Raw genomic sequence first — 15,067 nt, forward strand, 5'->3', positions numbered from 1 at the left:
GGGGGAAAGTGTAGAAGGGACCCCCTGGCCAGTCGTTAGCCAGGGCGCCCTGACCCAGAGGGCAGTTCACCTTTGTGCGGGAGAACCAGAGGGGGCAATGAGATGTAATGTCCTGTCTACAACTGGAGATGCTACGTTTCTCTGTCAGTGGCTCTGAGAAAATGTTTTTTTAAGACATGGGACCTTTTTTATCCTACTTTCATGACATCTAAACCTCAGTAGCTCGAAGTGACTCGGCCCTTTACACAAACCATGGAGGTTGTTGCGCTGCAATTTAAATCCTAGTCTTTGTGCCTTAGTAATTAACCAGTAACGTCCGTGGGATGATGGGTGGGGGGATGGTAGGGAAGGGCTATTGTACTACATCAGCTATTACTGCTACTACAACAGGATTCTCTCTATTATTATTGCTCTGCACCTTACTGTATTCAATGTGGTAGTGTGTAATGTGCATGCCCAAGTAGTACGGTGGCCGGTAGGGGTCACACGCTCAGCAACTGATGAAACGACATACATTTAGAAAAACAAGCAGCATATATAGAAACGCTGCACATTAAAAAGCAAATGCAAACTACCACAACAAATGCAAAGCCTGAAATGCACTGCAAAGATACAAACGCGCTGAAAATAGGCAAAACAACTTCATAAGCATCAAACGCGCTGAAAGTACAGAAAAGAAACTTAAGTGAAAAACACACACAACTTGAAAACAACAGCAAACACAGAAACGCTGCTAGTTCAGCCTTCAACGAAAGTGCTCCAGGCCTGTAGGGGGGCTGTGGAACTGTTTATTTATAGGAGAGAGTAAGGGAGACAGCTAGGATCAGAAAGTTATGTTTAGATTGTTTAGATTAGGAAGTTGTATCGTTGAAAGACACAGGATAACATCAATGTTACTGAAACGAAGAGATTAAAGCGAGTCCGACCGGGATTTTTACATTTGGGACGAGAGCCAAGTGCGGGTCCTGGCGATAGTGCTAGCTCTGGGGCTATGAGCTCCAGCTCCAACTCATCCCTCTGCACCCGCTTTCCCAGCCTGATACTCGTGCTTTCGCCATCCCCAGGGTCCGGGTTGAACTCGTTGCTCATCCCTTTGCTACAATTTAACATTCTCCCTGTCATCAAACAATGAGCGCGTTTGATGCTTATGCAGTTGTTTTGCCTGTTTTCAGCGCGTTTTTTTCTTTTGCAGCGCGTTTGTGTCTTTGCAGCGCGTTTCATCCTTTGCATTTGTGGTGGTAGGTGCATTTGCTTTTTAATGTGCAGCATATATAGAATAGCGTTTTTCTAAATGTATGTTGTTTCATCAGTTGCAGAGCGTGTGACCCCTACCGGCCACCATAGTTTAGAAATACTGTATGGCTAGAGTTTGCTTAGATGCCAGAATCAAGAGTATTCTATTAATTTAATTACATGTCATCAAAATGACTTATCAGCTTACCCTGTTTATTACTGAGGGAAGGACTTACTTTAGTGGCCTAGTTGATTGTTTGGATAACTAACTTATTTTAGAATTTTCAATTTGAGAAATTATTAAATTATTCAGAATAGTTCTGGTCTGACAGTTTTGGCATTTCCTGTTTCTGAGGTAAAATCAGTTAACGGTTGAAGGACACAAATGCTCCACTAATAGGTGTGTAGCCCTCCTATTGAAGGACCAAAGCACCCTTTTTATCAACTGGATCTGAATGATATCCAGTGGGGTGAAATTCAAAAGGACGCTAATTTACATATCAAGCGAAACTCGAAAGTTTAAGACAAAATTATTTTAACACAGTTATTTTTTATCTTCATGTGAGAACAAATTTTCCCGAACATGACAGTAGCTAAAATGACATAGCTTAAGATAATATCCTTGGAGGAATCCTAGCAGAAAGATCCACTGCATTCTGGTCAACCAACTAAATCAGTGGTGGTCTGAGTTGTTTCCAAAAGATCCATTAGCAGACCTATTTGATTCAAATGGCACATTTACAACAATTTCATAAACATTTTGCTTGTAAAAATAAAAACCAACTTCCCAAAACTACACGTTTTCATCAGTTTATTCAGTGAAAAGTGTTGTCTCAGAAATGTCAGATTTAAAGATGTTACCTGAGGATAGCAATTGAAATGCTTTTCTGAACCAACTATAAAAGAATGCATATATTATAGGGTTCACAGTAGAATTCAAGTATCCCAACCATGCAAGTGTTACAAAAAATGTTGGCGGTGTTGAATAACTAATAAAAGGATCGATGATGTTACAAACAAAAAATGGAGTCCAAAAGCACAGAAAAACCCCCATTACAATAGCCAGGCTTTTAGTGGCTTTTGTCTGGCCTGTGTTTGAGTTCACACAGCCTGCATTCTGTATGCTGCGAAACTGTGACAGAGCCACAAGGAAAATCTTAAGGTAAACACCAAGCATTATTATTCCTGGCATGTAAAATGAAAGAATGGATGAGACAGTACTAGACACTCCACTCTGAAAGAAAATACATCCTCCTTCACATACAACATGGTTATAATAAAACTCTTCGACACCCCAAATATTTAACTTCAGAAAAATCATTCCAAAGCCTACAAGAACTGAAATACTCCAACAGAGCAGGATCATGATCAACACAACATTAACAGATATTTTACTTCTGTAAAGCAGAGGTTGGCAAACAGCGTAGTATCGGTCAACTGATATGAAAGAAAGATTGAGAATTGATGCTGTACACAACGTGAAAGCAGAACTCAAACAGACATTACAGAAGAAGTCCCTAAAATACCAACAAGACTCAATAGTTTGAATCATATAAGGGAACATGACCATTATCGCTAAAAGCAGGTCAGACATAGCCAGAGAGAAAATCAGGAAATTTGTTGGAGTATGGAGCTGCTTAAAATAAGCCACTGAGAAAGTGACCAAAAGGTTTCCACACAATGTTAGGATGATTATGACCCCGAAAATGATGTAGAGGGTGACATGTAGGGGCATGGGATAACTTGACTTCAAACATGAAGTGTTTCTGGAGTCAAAGCAACGTTCTGGCTCCATCTGTTTGAAAGGAAACGAGAACTGAACGAAATAGGAATGGGTTTTGTTTAGAAAAAGAGTCATAGGAATACAGTTTGGCTTAAAATCAGGGAATCAAAATCAGGTCTCAACTGTCTATTTCTTTTGGTTCATGATTCTGCACACAGCTTAGAACTACTGTAAAACATAAGGTTTAATTAGGCCTACCCCATTGCTAATAGACAGTCTGCTCAATTACCAAAACAACCATTTCCAGACAATAATTTCATCTTCAAGAAATAAAAAATATGAGCATTGGCAAATTTACATACTTTACAAATACATACAAATCCTACACTTACCTTCCACAGTTAGCAGGACAATGTGGCCAGCAGAGCATAATCTGCCACATATGAGGTCAGCTTTTTTTGTACCAAATGAGCTCTGCCTCTGTGGCCAGTGAAGTCAGAGTTTAAATAAAAGACCTTCAGAGATGGAGGTTGGACAATCTGTCCCAGCAGACAGAAAAAGAGATACAGCAGGTAGTGAATGCCCCTTCACAATTCAACAATGGATTCTTAGCTGAAAGTTTTAAAGTTAACCTTTTCAATGTTTGGCTGGGAGTTTTACAAAAGGCCGACATGAGTCACTTTTCTTGGACTAGTGGCTCAGACGTCCATTGACAAATTGGACTTGATGTCAGCACCTGTGTATGTGTTTAACAGTCTTAATTTTTTTTTTTTTTGCCACAGCAAGTTGCTCCCTGACCTGTCCAACTTGCCCAGTCAGTCTGCATGTGCAACATACGACAGAGAAGAGAATTATGGCTTGAGCGTAGTCTTATAGAGATAGTCCAGATTGTCATTTAAAGCAGAAATATTTAACGCTGTCACGCTGACACATCTATTCTATTTCATTCTTCCTGACCGCCAGAGGCAGTTCTTAACACTGGATTATATCTGTCTCGTGTACTCTCAGGTCGAGTATTTAATATCAACAAAGTCACGTGATCTGGGATGACGCCTGACGTAGCTTAAATAGCCTGCGTCTTCACGTGAGACGCCCCTTCTATCTTCTCGCAGGTATGCGCGATGCAGGTTGTTTACATAAGGAAGCAGAAAAACTTTTTGCTTGGAGCCCTGTAACCACGGTTGGAGATACGGAATTTCGTCCTCCAAGGGCAGGGTAGTTACAACGGCTACATTGTTTCACCGTACCGAGCTGTCTGACCGGTGTTTTCGCTGGGGCTCTCAGCGCATTATGGACTGGCTAATGATAGCTTGAAGTTGGACCGCTGAGGTAAGTATTATCCCTTCCTTAGCTGTACAGTGATTTAATTTGGAGAAGAGCCTGGCTTCGGGTTTCTTTGGTTGTTTTTTCCGCGGTGAGAAGTGTCTGCGCTTTCACCGCGAGGCTGATGGTATCACGGTGTGTGACAGCTGATTGTAACTGACTGCTATGCGAGTGGGTTTGCTAGTCGAGGCGTGACATTTTTTGTGTAAAAGAGCAAGGGCTCCCCAGCAAATGGTTTTCGCTTGTGGGTTAATGGTAAACAATTTAGAATAAAAAAAAAAAAAAAATGGAAATATTACTAAAGAAAAGACAGAACAGCTTAATTGTTTGTTAAGCAGTGCATCTGTAAACTCTCCCCATTGGTAGACGGATAGGGAGTTGATTTGATTTGTGGGTGTTAGTTGCCACTGAGTAACACTACCCAGATAGGTAACCATGTCCGACATGTTCGGGTCCCATGTTTGTTGTTCATGCATGGCACCGCTGCATACATCCGATGGCCGTGATGAGTGCCCTACATGCCTCGGTGTGGCACACCTGAGGGAGGGGCTGTCAGATAGTCCGTGCATGAATTGCAGTTTCATGCCACGGGATCTGAAGCTGGCCTGGCTGGCTGAGGTGGAAGGACAGCAGCCTGGAGATCAGCTGCCTCCATCTGGTTCGGCTTCAAGGAGGCGCGGTGGGGCGAGTGGCGCACCGCCGGAATGTGCTCCACCTAGGAAGAGACCTAAGAAGGTGGATGGTTTAGCCATTAAGGTTGATAAATTAGCCTCAGAGTTTGCAGAGATTAAGTCTCTGCTTCTTAACATTCAGCCGAGCAGAGGAGCGGCAAGTCCGGGAGAGGGCCCACCTGATTGGGATGGGGATGCCTTGTCTACAAGGGCTTCCTGTAGCCAGTTTTGTGGGGCCAGTTCAATTCAAGGAGCAGTGGACGCTTCCGTTCATGCTTCCGAAACTGGTTCTCAGCGAACGGTAAGCGGATCCGGGGTTGGTTCAGAGGCTGCCCCAGCCTCTGTTAAACCAGTGGTGCGTATGGCTTCTTTAGGCGGGTCCCTCCGCAGGCAAGCTTCTTCGTACCACCATCCCAGCCATACATTGAGGAGCTCCACAAGTGCTGGCCAGATCCCAAGTCTCTGTCTCACCACACTTCTGACAGCAGGACCCTGGCTTCCATGCAGAATGCTGGCAGTTATGGGCTGGCCCAGATGCCAGCGGTAGAACCAGCTATAGCCTCCCTCATTGTGTAACCTGATGTGGTCTTGATCTTCAGTTCCGACGCCGGCCCCCAGTTTTCAGTGGGGTCCGACATACCACGGTCAGCAATCCCACAAGACGTCAGGCACTCAGCCAGGAGATAGCCAACCTCCTGGAGAAGGACGCCATAGAAGGCGTAAATCATCAGACACAGCAAGGTGGGTTTTACTCAGTGTATTTTCTGATCCCCAAAAAAGAAGGTGGGTTTCGCCCTATCCTAGATCTAAGAGGGCTGAACACATTTCTGAAGGTGTTGCCCTTCCACATGCTGAGAATAGCAGATGTGCTACAGGCCGTGACACGGCAGAGTTGGTTCACATCCATCGATTTAAAGGACGCATACTTTCATGTGCCAATCGCACTCCATCACAGAAAATTCCTGCGCTTTGCGTTCGAAGGCAGGGTTTATCAGTTCAAAGTGCTCCCCTTCGGGCTGTCCCTGGCCCCGCGGGTCTTTACACGGTGCATGCGGGCAGCATTGGCCCCATTGCAGGCCAGGGGTATGCATGTCCACCCATACCTGGACGACTGGCTGATCTGTGCCTCGACCCGGAGGCAGTCAGATCAGGACACTTCAACCCTTCTTCACCATGTGTCACAGTTGGGCCTCACAGTCAATTATGACATGAGCTGTCTCATACCCAGCCAAAGGGTGGTGTTTATTGGATTGACCCTGGATTCAGGTCGTATGCTGGCCTCCCCGACACAATGCAGAGTGGAGGCTATACTCCAGCTTCTCCTCTGTTTCCGGAGGGGCAGGAGGTTACAGTACAGCCTTTTCCTCAGGCTGTTGGGTATGCTGAAGTCGGTAACATCAGTGGTGCCACTGGGCCTTTTGTACCTACGGCCCCTCCAGGTTTGGACAAATGGCCTCCATTTAGATCCAAGGGTGCACAGATCCAAGAGAGTCATGGTGTCCAGCCAATGTCTTCTTGCTCTGCGGCCATGGAGAAACAGGGAGTTTCTGTCCAGAGTCGTCTTGTTGGGTATAGCACCCTCACGTCGCAAAGTTGTAATGACCGATGCCTCAACTTCAGGTTGGGGGGCAGTGTGGAATTGCAGAGCGGTGAGAGGGCTTTGGACAGCGCAGGAGGCTACCTGCCGTATTTAAAGGGCAGACATGGTCTTGTGCGTTCCGACCACATGTCTGCAGTCTACCTTATCAATCATCAAGGGGGCACGAGGTCAACCCGGCTGCTGCAGGTGGCGCACCGTCTCCTGGTATGGGCTTTCCTTCGCCTTGCCAGCCTCAGGGCCATGTACCTGCTGGGGCCACAGAACATGGTGGCAGACTTTCTATCTCGCCAGAAACCTCCCTCGGGGGAGTGGAGGCTCCACCCAGAGGTGATAGAGGAGATATGGCAAATATATGGCAAGGCAAAGGTGGACCAGTTTGCTTCGAGGTCCTCGACCCACTGCCCTCTTTGGTTCTCCTTGATGGAAATGACGAGTCCTCTAGGACAGGATGCTCTGGCACACCCATGGCCAGATCGTTTTCTTTATGCCTTCCCACTGTTTCCTCTCATAGCAGCAATGCTACACAGACTACAGCAAGTCAATCACAGACTTTTGTTGGTTGCCCCGAACTGGCCAGGGAGGCCCTGGTTTCCACGCATGTACAGTCTTCTGAACGGGGGGGGGGGCAGCATCTGGCATCCGATTCCGGAGTGCCTGCAATTGTGGGTATGGCCCTTGAGGGGCCTGAACCACTCCTAGCTGCTTGTGACTGGCTGAAATTGCAGCCACATATACCTTTAAGGTGGAAACAGAGAGCTCCTTCTCTAGCAAAGACTGCAGAAACCGCAGCACTACTGGCACAGAGGTACTCTCAGGAGTCTCTTTGTGGGCTCTACACCATTCTGAAAAAAGCTTCCACCTGTTGGCATAAAGTGCCCTTGTGGAGGGTGCCCTCGAGTCATTTATGGTCAATTATACTCCCTATTATCAATCCTTATGCAGGTTGCCATGTTAGGGACACTGAAGCTTCAGTGATTGATCAATTGATTGGCAACTACATGTACTTTTTCAGGTTTTGAGAGAAACGGGTTTATATATATGTCTAGAGTTTGCTGAATTGTCTGAATGAAGAGAAATCTTGAATGAAGTTTAATTACAGGTCATCAAAATGACTTATGAACTTACCCTGTTAATTACTGAGAAAAGGACTTTGGATAACTGACTTATTTCAGAATTCTCAGTTGGAGAAAATATTCAAGGTATAATTCTGTGTAGCTCTCCTATTGAATGATCAAAGCACCCTTTTTTATCAAGTTGACTTGAATGCTCTCCAATGGGGTGAAATTCTAAAGGATGCTAATTTACATATTAAGCGAAACTTGAAAGTTTAAAACAAAAATGTTTCACCTAACATGACAGTAGCTAAAATGACATAGCTTGTGATAGTATTCTTGGAGGAATCCCAGCAGAAAGATCTACTGCATTCTGGTCAACCAACTAAATCAGTGGTGGTCCAAGTTGTTTCCAAAAGATCCATTAGCAGATCTATTTTATCCAAATGGCACAATTACATCATCAATTTCATAAACATTTTGCTTGTAAAAATAAAAACTGACTTCTCAAATTGTTAAATTTTCATCAGTTTATTCAGTGAAAAGTGTTGTCTCTGAACTGTCAGATTTAAAGATGTTACCTGAGGTCAATAATTTAAAAGCCTTTCTGAACCAACTATAAAAGAATGCATATATTATAGGGTTCACAGCAGAATTGGAATTTCCCAACCATCCAAGTGTTACAATAAATGTTGGCGGTATTGAGTAACTAATAAAAGGATTGATGATGTTACAAACAAAAAATGGAGTCCAAAAGCACAGAAAGACCCCCATTACAATAGCCAGGGTTTTAGTGGCCTTTGTCTGGCTTGTGTTTGACTTTTTTACTGCGATCACACATCCTGCAATTTGTATGCTGCGAAACTGTGTCTGTGCCACAAGGAAAATCTTAAGGTAAACACAGAGCATTATTATTCCGGGCAAGTAAAAAGAAATCACTGAGGAGACAGTACTAGACACTCCACTCATAAAAAAAACACATCCTCCTTCACATGCAACATGGTTATAGTATAAATCTTCAACACCCAAAATATTTAACTTCAGAAAAATCATTCCAAAGCCTAAAATAACTGAAATACTCCAACAGAGCAGGATCATGATCAACACAACATTAACAGATATTTTACTTCTGTAAAGCAGAGGTTGGCAAACAGCGTAGTATCGGTCAACTGATATGAAGGACAGATTGATAATTGATGCTGTAACCAATGTGTAAACAGAACTCATACAGACATTACAGAAGAAGTCCCCAAAATACCAACAAGACTCAATAGTTCGAATCATACTAGGAAACATGACTATTATCCCTAAAAGCAGGTCAGACATAGCTAGAGACAAAATCAGGTAATTTGTTGGAGTATGGAGCTGCTTAAAATAAGCCACTGAAAAAGTGACCAAAAGGTTTCCACACACTGTTAGAATGATTATGACCCCGAAAATGATGTAGAGGGTAACACGTAGGGGTATGGGATAACTTGACTTCAAACATGAAGTGTTTCTGGACTCAAAGCAGCGTTCTGGCTCCATCTGTTTGAAAGGAGACGAGAATTGAACAAAATAGGAATGGATTTTGTTTAGAAAAAGAGTCATAGGAATACAGTTTGGCTTAAAATCAGTGAATCAAAATCAGGTCTCAACCGTCTATTTCTTTTGGTTCATGATTCTGCGCACAGCTTAGAACTACTGTAAAACATAAGGTTTAATTAGGCCTACCCCATTGCTAATAGACAGTCTGCTCAATTACAAAATCAAACATTTCCAGACATTAATTTATTCTTAAAGAAATAAGAAAGATGAGCATTGGCAAGTTTACATACTGTACAAATACATACATACAAATCCTACACTTACCTTCCACAGTTAGTAGGACAGTGGCCAGCAGAGCACAATCTGCCACATATGAGGTCAGCTTTTTTTGTACCAAATGAGCTCTGCCTCTGTGGCCAGTAAAGTCAGAGGTTAAATAAAAGACCTTCAGAGATGGAGGTTGGACAATCTGTCCCAGCAGACAGAAAAAGAGATACAGCAGGTAGTGAATGTCCCTTCACAATTCAACAATGGATTCTTAGCTGAAAGTTTTAAACTTAACTTTTCAATGTTTGGCTCGGATTTTTACAATGGCCGACAGGAGTCACTTTTCTTGGACTAGTGGCTCAGATGGCCAAAGACAAACTGGACTTGATGTCAGCCCCATGTGTATGTGTTTAACAATCATAAAATGTTGTTTGGATTCTGATTAACAACTATTAACAAGTTGCTGCCCGACCAGTCCAACCTGTCCAGTCAGTCAGTGAAGAGAATTATGGCTTACTTAAGAGATAGTGCAGATTGTCATTTAAAGGGGCAATATGTAACTCTGACACGTAGGGTTTAAAATTGGTACTTAAAACTAAATTTAAAACAGAGGAGAGAGATGCCCCCCCCCTGTCCCCATTGGTTAGTTGTTTCTATTTTAAATATAAATTTATCTTATCCTTGGGTGCATCAGTGACTCACTTCCCTTTGTTTTATATAATGGTCTTGATAAGTGATCATTGCAGGGGCGCTATTAGCCTGGTGGTCAGTTTGTATGTCCTCATGTAGGCCCCATGTACATAGGCTACAGTCCCCAAAATGGGCAGCTTGGGTTCAAATCCAACCTGTGGCTCCCTGGCAGCATGCCATTCCCTACTCTCTCTCTTCCTGATTTCCAACTCTATCCACTGTCTTCTCTGTAATAAAGATATAATTATATAAGTGCCAGGCATTCATATGAACACGGTTTTTGTTGACAGAAAGGTAAAGCACAGAAAATATTTGAAATATATTGAACAATTAAACAGAAACATTTTGCTGGCCACAGCAGTAGAAAGGCATCTGAGCCTCACCAAGTTTATTATGTGGACAAATATTTTCTATTGTTATAATGTTACAATTTTTATTTTTATTGGAGAAGCAGAGTAAGGTTTTCTGGCACAACTTCACCGACTACCAAGCTGCACGGAGAGTGATATACTTGAAAAGGTTAAAATGCTCCAGCAACACTTGTAGTATGAAGATCAATTGAATTAACTCTCTTAGACCGATGCTGCTTGTGGCCTTCATCAGGGTTCTCCTCAGAAGGCCGTAAGTTGAAAGATGTCGGTCTAATAGAGTTAATACAATTGACCTCCATAGTTTTTTATTCAGCAGACTGTAAGATAAATTCACAACTCTTTAACAGATTGAACATGTATTCTTGGTTGGGCTAGACATTTTCATTCCTTCCTCAAAGGTCCCGCGGAAAACTAAACAAGGAAGTGTCAAAGCATACCACGTGATGCGTCTGAACAAATCACGTTATCAGATACCAACACAAGCCAATGAAATTACGTTCTTAGTGTTAAACCCCCCTTTGAACTTTCACTTTTCGTTGCTGGTAGAAAGGAAGTGTCCTTATTTGGGTTACATAGCGTTGTGCAGGAGAGAGAGCTTTGCAGAGATATCAGTCATGACAGGCATTACGCCGCGATCAGACAAAGATTTGTTAAAATATACACATAAATGTATAATTTGGATATTTGCTTTATGGTAGTTTGAAATATTCAGAGAGTGAACTAGCCCAAAATCTCAAAAATTGACCAATGCATAAAAATGTTTTATTTTTGCCTGCTGTGTCTCACCTTAGGATGACTATGAGTTATTATTATTCACTCATAAGGTTTTAGATAGGGTTATGATTTTTCATGGAATATTAGGATCCATGTTAATGTGGTTACGTGAATTATACATTGTCAATACAAACGTTTGATCCAAAGCTTCCACTGTTCACTATGTTTCTCCAAAACATTTGAAGAAGTCACACAAGCTGCACAAAGAAAAGGCCAAGAGTTGCTTTACAATGACACATCATGCTATTTCTTATTGTCTGCAAACTTTTGTTGAGTGTTCTGGAAACAGTTTGTTATGATCAAAAGTTGTAGTGTGTGTCTGATGTAATAATCAGCATGCCATAAACATCAATAAGAGGTGTGAACAATGGTGTGGTAGGGACTCAGGCAGTCAGCCTCCTCTCCTCACTTCTCACACCTCCAAGTACAGGGAGCTCATTACCGCTGGCTGTACACTAGTGCACCGTCAACCAGGGAACTCGTTATTTTCACAAGCGATGACTCTACCTGTGTTCTTTTATGGAAAAACATATTTGTGCCAGGTCAATAGATCCAAAAATACAATCGGAAACACTTGGAAAAAGTTTCACTTGGACTAAAGGATGACAAAATTAGATTTTGATGATCAAAGATTATATGGTGAATCATGATAAAGGGGTTATGACATACATACATATCCAAACAGTTTTCCATACCTCTATTAAAACAAACGTTTTACTACATTAGGCAACATCCCCATAAATTCCACATGTTGTGTTATCACTCTCCAGAGTGTCCAGAGTTGATACACATACATCCTCAGTTTCTTTCCTTTTCAGTGACCATCTTCATCATATATCTTTTCTGAAAGTGTGTGATAACTGCTATTGAGGGATCAATACAATAAATGTTTATATCTATATCTGCCTCTTCTAATTGAACATAGATCTAAGAAAGATATCGGCCGATAAATCGGTATCAGATTTTTTTCAGTCAATCAATCAATCAATCAATCATTATTTGTAAAGCGCCAATTCATGAGAAGTGCTATCCTGAGGTGCTTTACAAAAGAGCATATGGGATAATATGCAGGAAGGATTTCTCCTATGTATTCCTTACGTTCCTGTTGTCCACACTTCCTTGCTGCTGAGGTGGAGGTCGGAGCAGGCTGTGCATGAATGAGGACGGTTGTTGTTGGGACAACACAGTCCAATGGTTTTGGCTGGGCGTCGGGTGGTTGGGACGTCACAGACCGATGGTGGAGGCTAGGCATCGGGCGGTGGTTGATGGTGGCCAGCATAACATCTTTATGAATTAATAGACAAATTTGGAGGAAATGTCAACAATTCATAGCGCTCAGACATGTGACTGGCTTTTTAAATTTTTTAAATTTATCCTTTATTTTAGCAGGGAGGATCCACTGAGACCGAAGTCTCTTTTCCAGGGGTGCCCTGCAGCAATACAAAAATAGAAACCGCACAAATATAAACATATTAACAGTTAACAATAATAGCATCTAGACACTGAAACACATATTCACACATGTAAACCATGTCCATTTAAATGAATTCACATTGTGAAACAGTTGCAATTTCTTTCCTGAGGTAGTTTGGACACGAGGTCTTTAAAAAAGCTGTTTGAAACAAGAGAGGGCAACTTAGCTATCCTCTGAAGGTCATTCCACATAACTGGTGCAGCAACACTAAAGGCAGTCTTTCCCCATTCAGTTCTAAACCTCAGTGTTTTCAAAGTTATCCAGTTTTGAGATCTTGTCGAATGGCTCGATATGTTTATAGACAGGAGAGTAGTAAGGTAAGAAGGGAGTTTACCTATGAGTGCCTTGTAAATACACAAAATACTGTGCTGCTTTCTCCGTTGACCCAACGAGGACCAGCCTACAGAACGATAAAGGTCATAATGATGAGTTTGAAATCTGTCACCTGTGATAAAGCAAAAAAAAGCACTGTGGTATAAGGCATCTAAAGGCTTCAAGACAGAAGCAGATGCGTACATGTAGAGTGTGTCTCCATATTCCAAAACGGGCAGTATTGTAGCCTGGACAATCTTTTTTCTATTATGCACTGTTAGGCAGGATTTGTTCCTATACAGAAAACCGAGTTGCGGTTTTATTTTTCCAGATAAACAAGAAATGTGAGACCTACACGACAAATCATGATCTAACCAGATACCTAAATATTTAAACTGTTGAATACACTCAATGTTGACATTGTCTACTGTTGACAATGTGGCATTAATGGGTTCAACGGTCTGGAGAAGATCATATATTTTGTTTTTTCGGGGTTCAGTTTCAGAGTTTGCTGGAAAGAGTTAAAATCGGTCTGTAGCAATGAAAGGGCTTGATTATTGGAGGGCGCAATGGCATATAATATTGCATCGTCAGCATACAGGTGAATTTTACAGTTTTCAATATTTTCTGCAATGCTATTTATATACATTGTAAACAGAATTGGTCCAAGGATAGAGTCCTGAGGTACTTCTTTGTTGACCTCCATGAAGGGGGACTTTACATTATCCACAACTATTGCTTGGGTTCGAGTAGTTGTGGAACCAGTTCAATCAAATCCAAAAGATGACAGTCTACTTAACAAAATAGGGTGGTCGACTGTATCAAATGCCTTGGACAAGTCAATGAAGAGGGCTGCACATTTTTGACCATTATTAAGTGAGTTAATTATATCATTTATTACAAGGGTTGCTGCCGATATTGTACCATGGCCCAGTCGGAATCCTGATTGATAGGGAGTAAGAATGTTATTTTCATTTATGAAATCACGCAGTTGCTGATTTACCAGTGATTCAAAGACCTTCGCCAAGCAAGAAAGTTTAGAGATGGGACGGTAGTTGTTAAAATCACTTGGATCCCCCCCTTTGAATAGTGGTAAGACATGTGCTGCTTTCCAAATTTTGGGAATCATCCCAGTTGAAAGGGATAAATTAAAAATATATGTTAATGGTTTCACAATAAACGAGGTGGGTAGTCTAATGATAAGCGGTTCAAGTTGATCCTCCATGGATTTTTTTGTATTTATAGTAAGTAATGAGGTTAGTACCTCTTCCTCTGTAAAGAGGCCTTAAGCAGTCATCTTGAGGCTGTTCATTGAGACATCCAGCCATATTTGCATCCACAAAATAATTTCCTACATCAATGAAATTCTGATTAAAGTTATGAGCCATTGCTTGATGGTCAGAAACAAGTCCATTTTTAGTGACAATGTACTGAGGAAGGGATGAAACTGAGTTGGATTTCAGCAAGTTTACTGTTTTCCAAAATTGTGAGGGGTTGTTTCATTGTTAGTTAGTGAGGTGATGAAGTAATTTGATTTCGCTTTCTTTATTAACCCAGAGCATTTGTTTCTGAGCTTTCGAAAAAGCTGCCAGTCACTCACTGAGTTAGTCTCTCTGGCTCATTGCCATGCTTTGTCTCTGTTGTATAGCAAATTTGATAACCCATTTGAAAACCAGGGGTTTGATCTATTTTTTACCCTTAGTCTCTTAATGGGGGCATGCTTATTTAAAATAGAATTAAAGGTCTCACAAAAGGAGGCCTGGAGGGAAAAAAAGAGCTCAAGAAAGTAGCGGCCACAAAGAACACTGTTCACCATCTCTTCAACACGACACACGTTTACATCTCCTGACAACCGCTGACCAAGAAAGAAAGATACAGTCAGGGTCGTGTTATAGTTAGCAGTGTCCCGTGGGGGAAAATAATTATTTCCCCCAGCTACCAATAATGCAAACTCGCAGATTTCTGATAAATACGCTAACAAGCTGTAATGTATTTTTTTTTAACGGCTCCATTTAATTTTGAAAACGAAAAAAGTTATCCATAGTTAGGT

General features: G+C 41.9%; 2 protein-coding genes across 2 annotated transcripts; both read right to left on the minus strand.

Moving 5' to 3' along the window:
* Positions 1-2,044: 2,044 nt before the first annotated feature.
* On the minus strand, positions 2,045-2,968 carry LOC132979927 (trace amine-associated receptor 1-like). The gene is made up of 2 exons (XM_061045752.1): positions 2,740-2,968; positions 2,045-2,670 (listed from the first exon to the last, which is right to left on the minus strand). The coding sequence occupies exons 1-2, from the start codon at positions 2,966-2,968 to the stop codon at positions 2,045-2,047; spliced, it is 855 nt and encodes a 284-aa protein (XP_060901735.1).
* A 5,165-nt stretch (positions 2,969-8,133) lies between these two features.
* On the minus strand, positions 8,134-9,266 carry LOC132979928 (trace amine-associated receptor 1-like). The gene is made up of 2 exons (XM_061045753.1): positions 8,595-9,266; positions 8,134-8,561 (listed from the first exon to the last, which is right to left on the minus strand). Exons 1-2 carry the CDS (start codon positions 9,190-9,192, stop codon positions 8,134-8,136), a joined length of 1,026 nt encoding a protein of 341 aa, XP_060901736.1. The 5' UTR covers positions 9,193-9,266.
* Positions 9,267-15,067: the final 5,801 nt, after the last annotated feature.

Source organism: Labrus mixtus, chromosome 9 (genome assembly GCF_963584025.1).
Source record: "Labrus mixtus chromosome 9, fLabMix1.1, whole genome shotgun sequence".
NCBI classification, from domain to species: domain Eukaryota; kingdom Metazoa; phylum Chordata; class Actinopteri; order Labriformes; family Labridae; genus Labrus; species Labrus mixtus.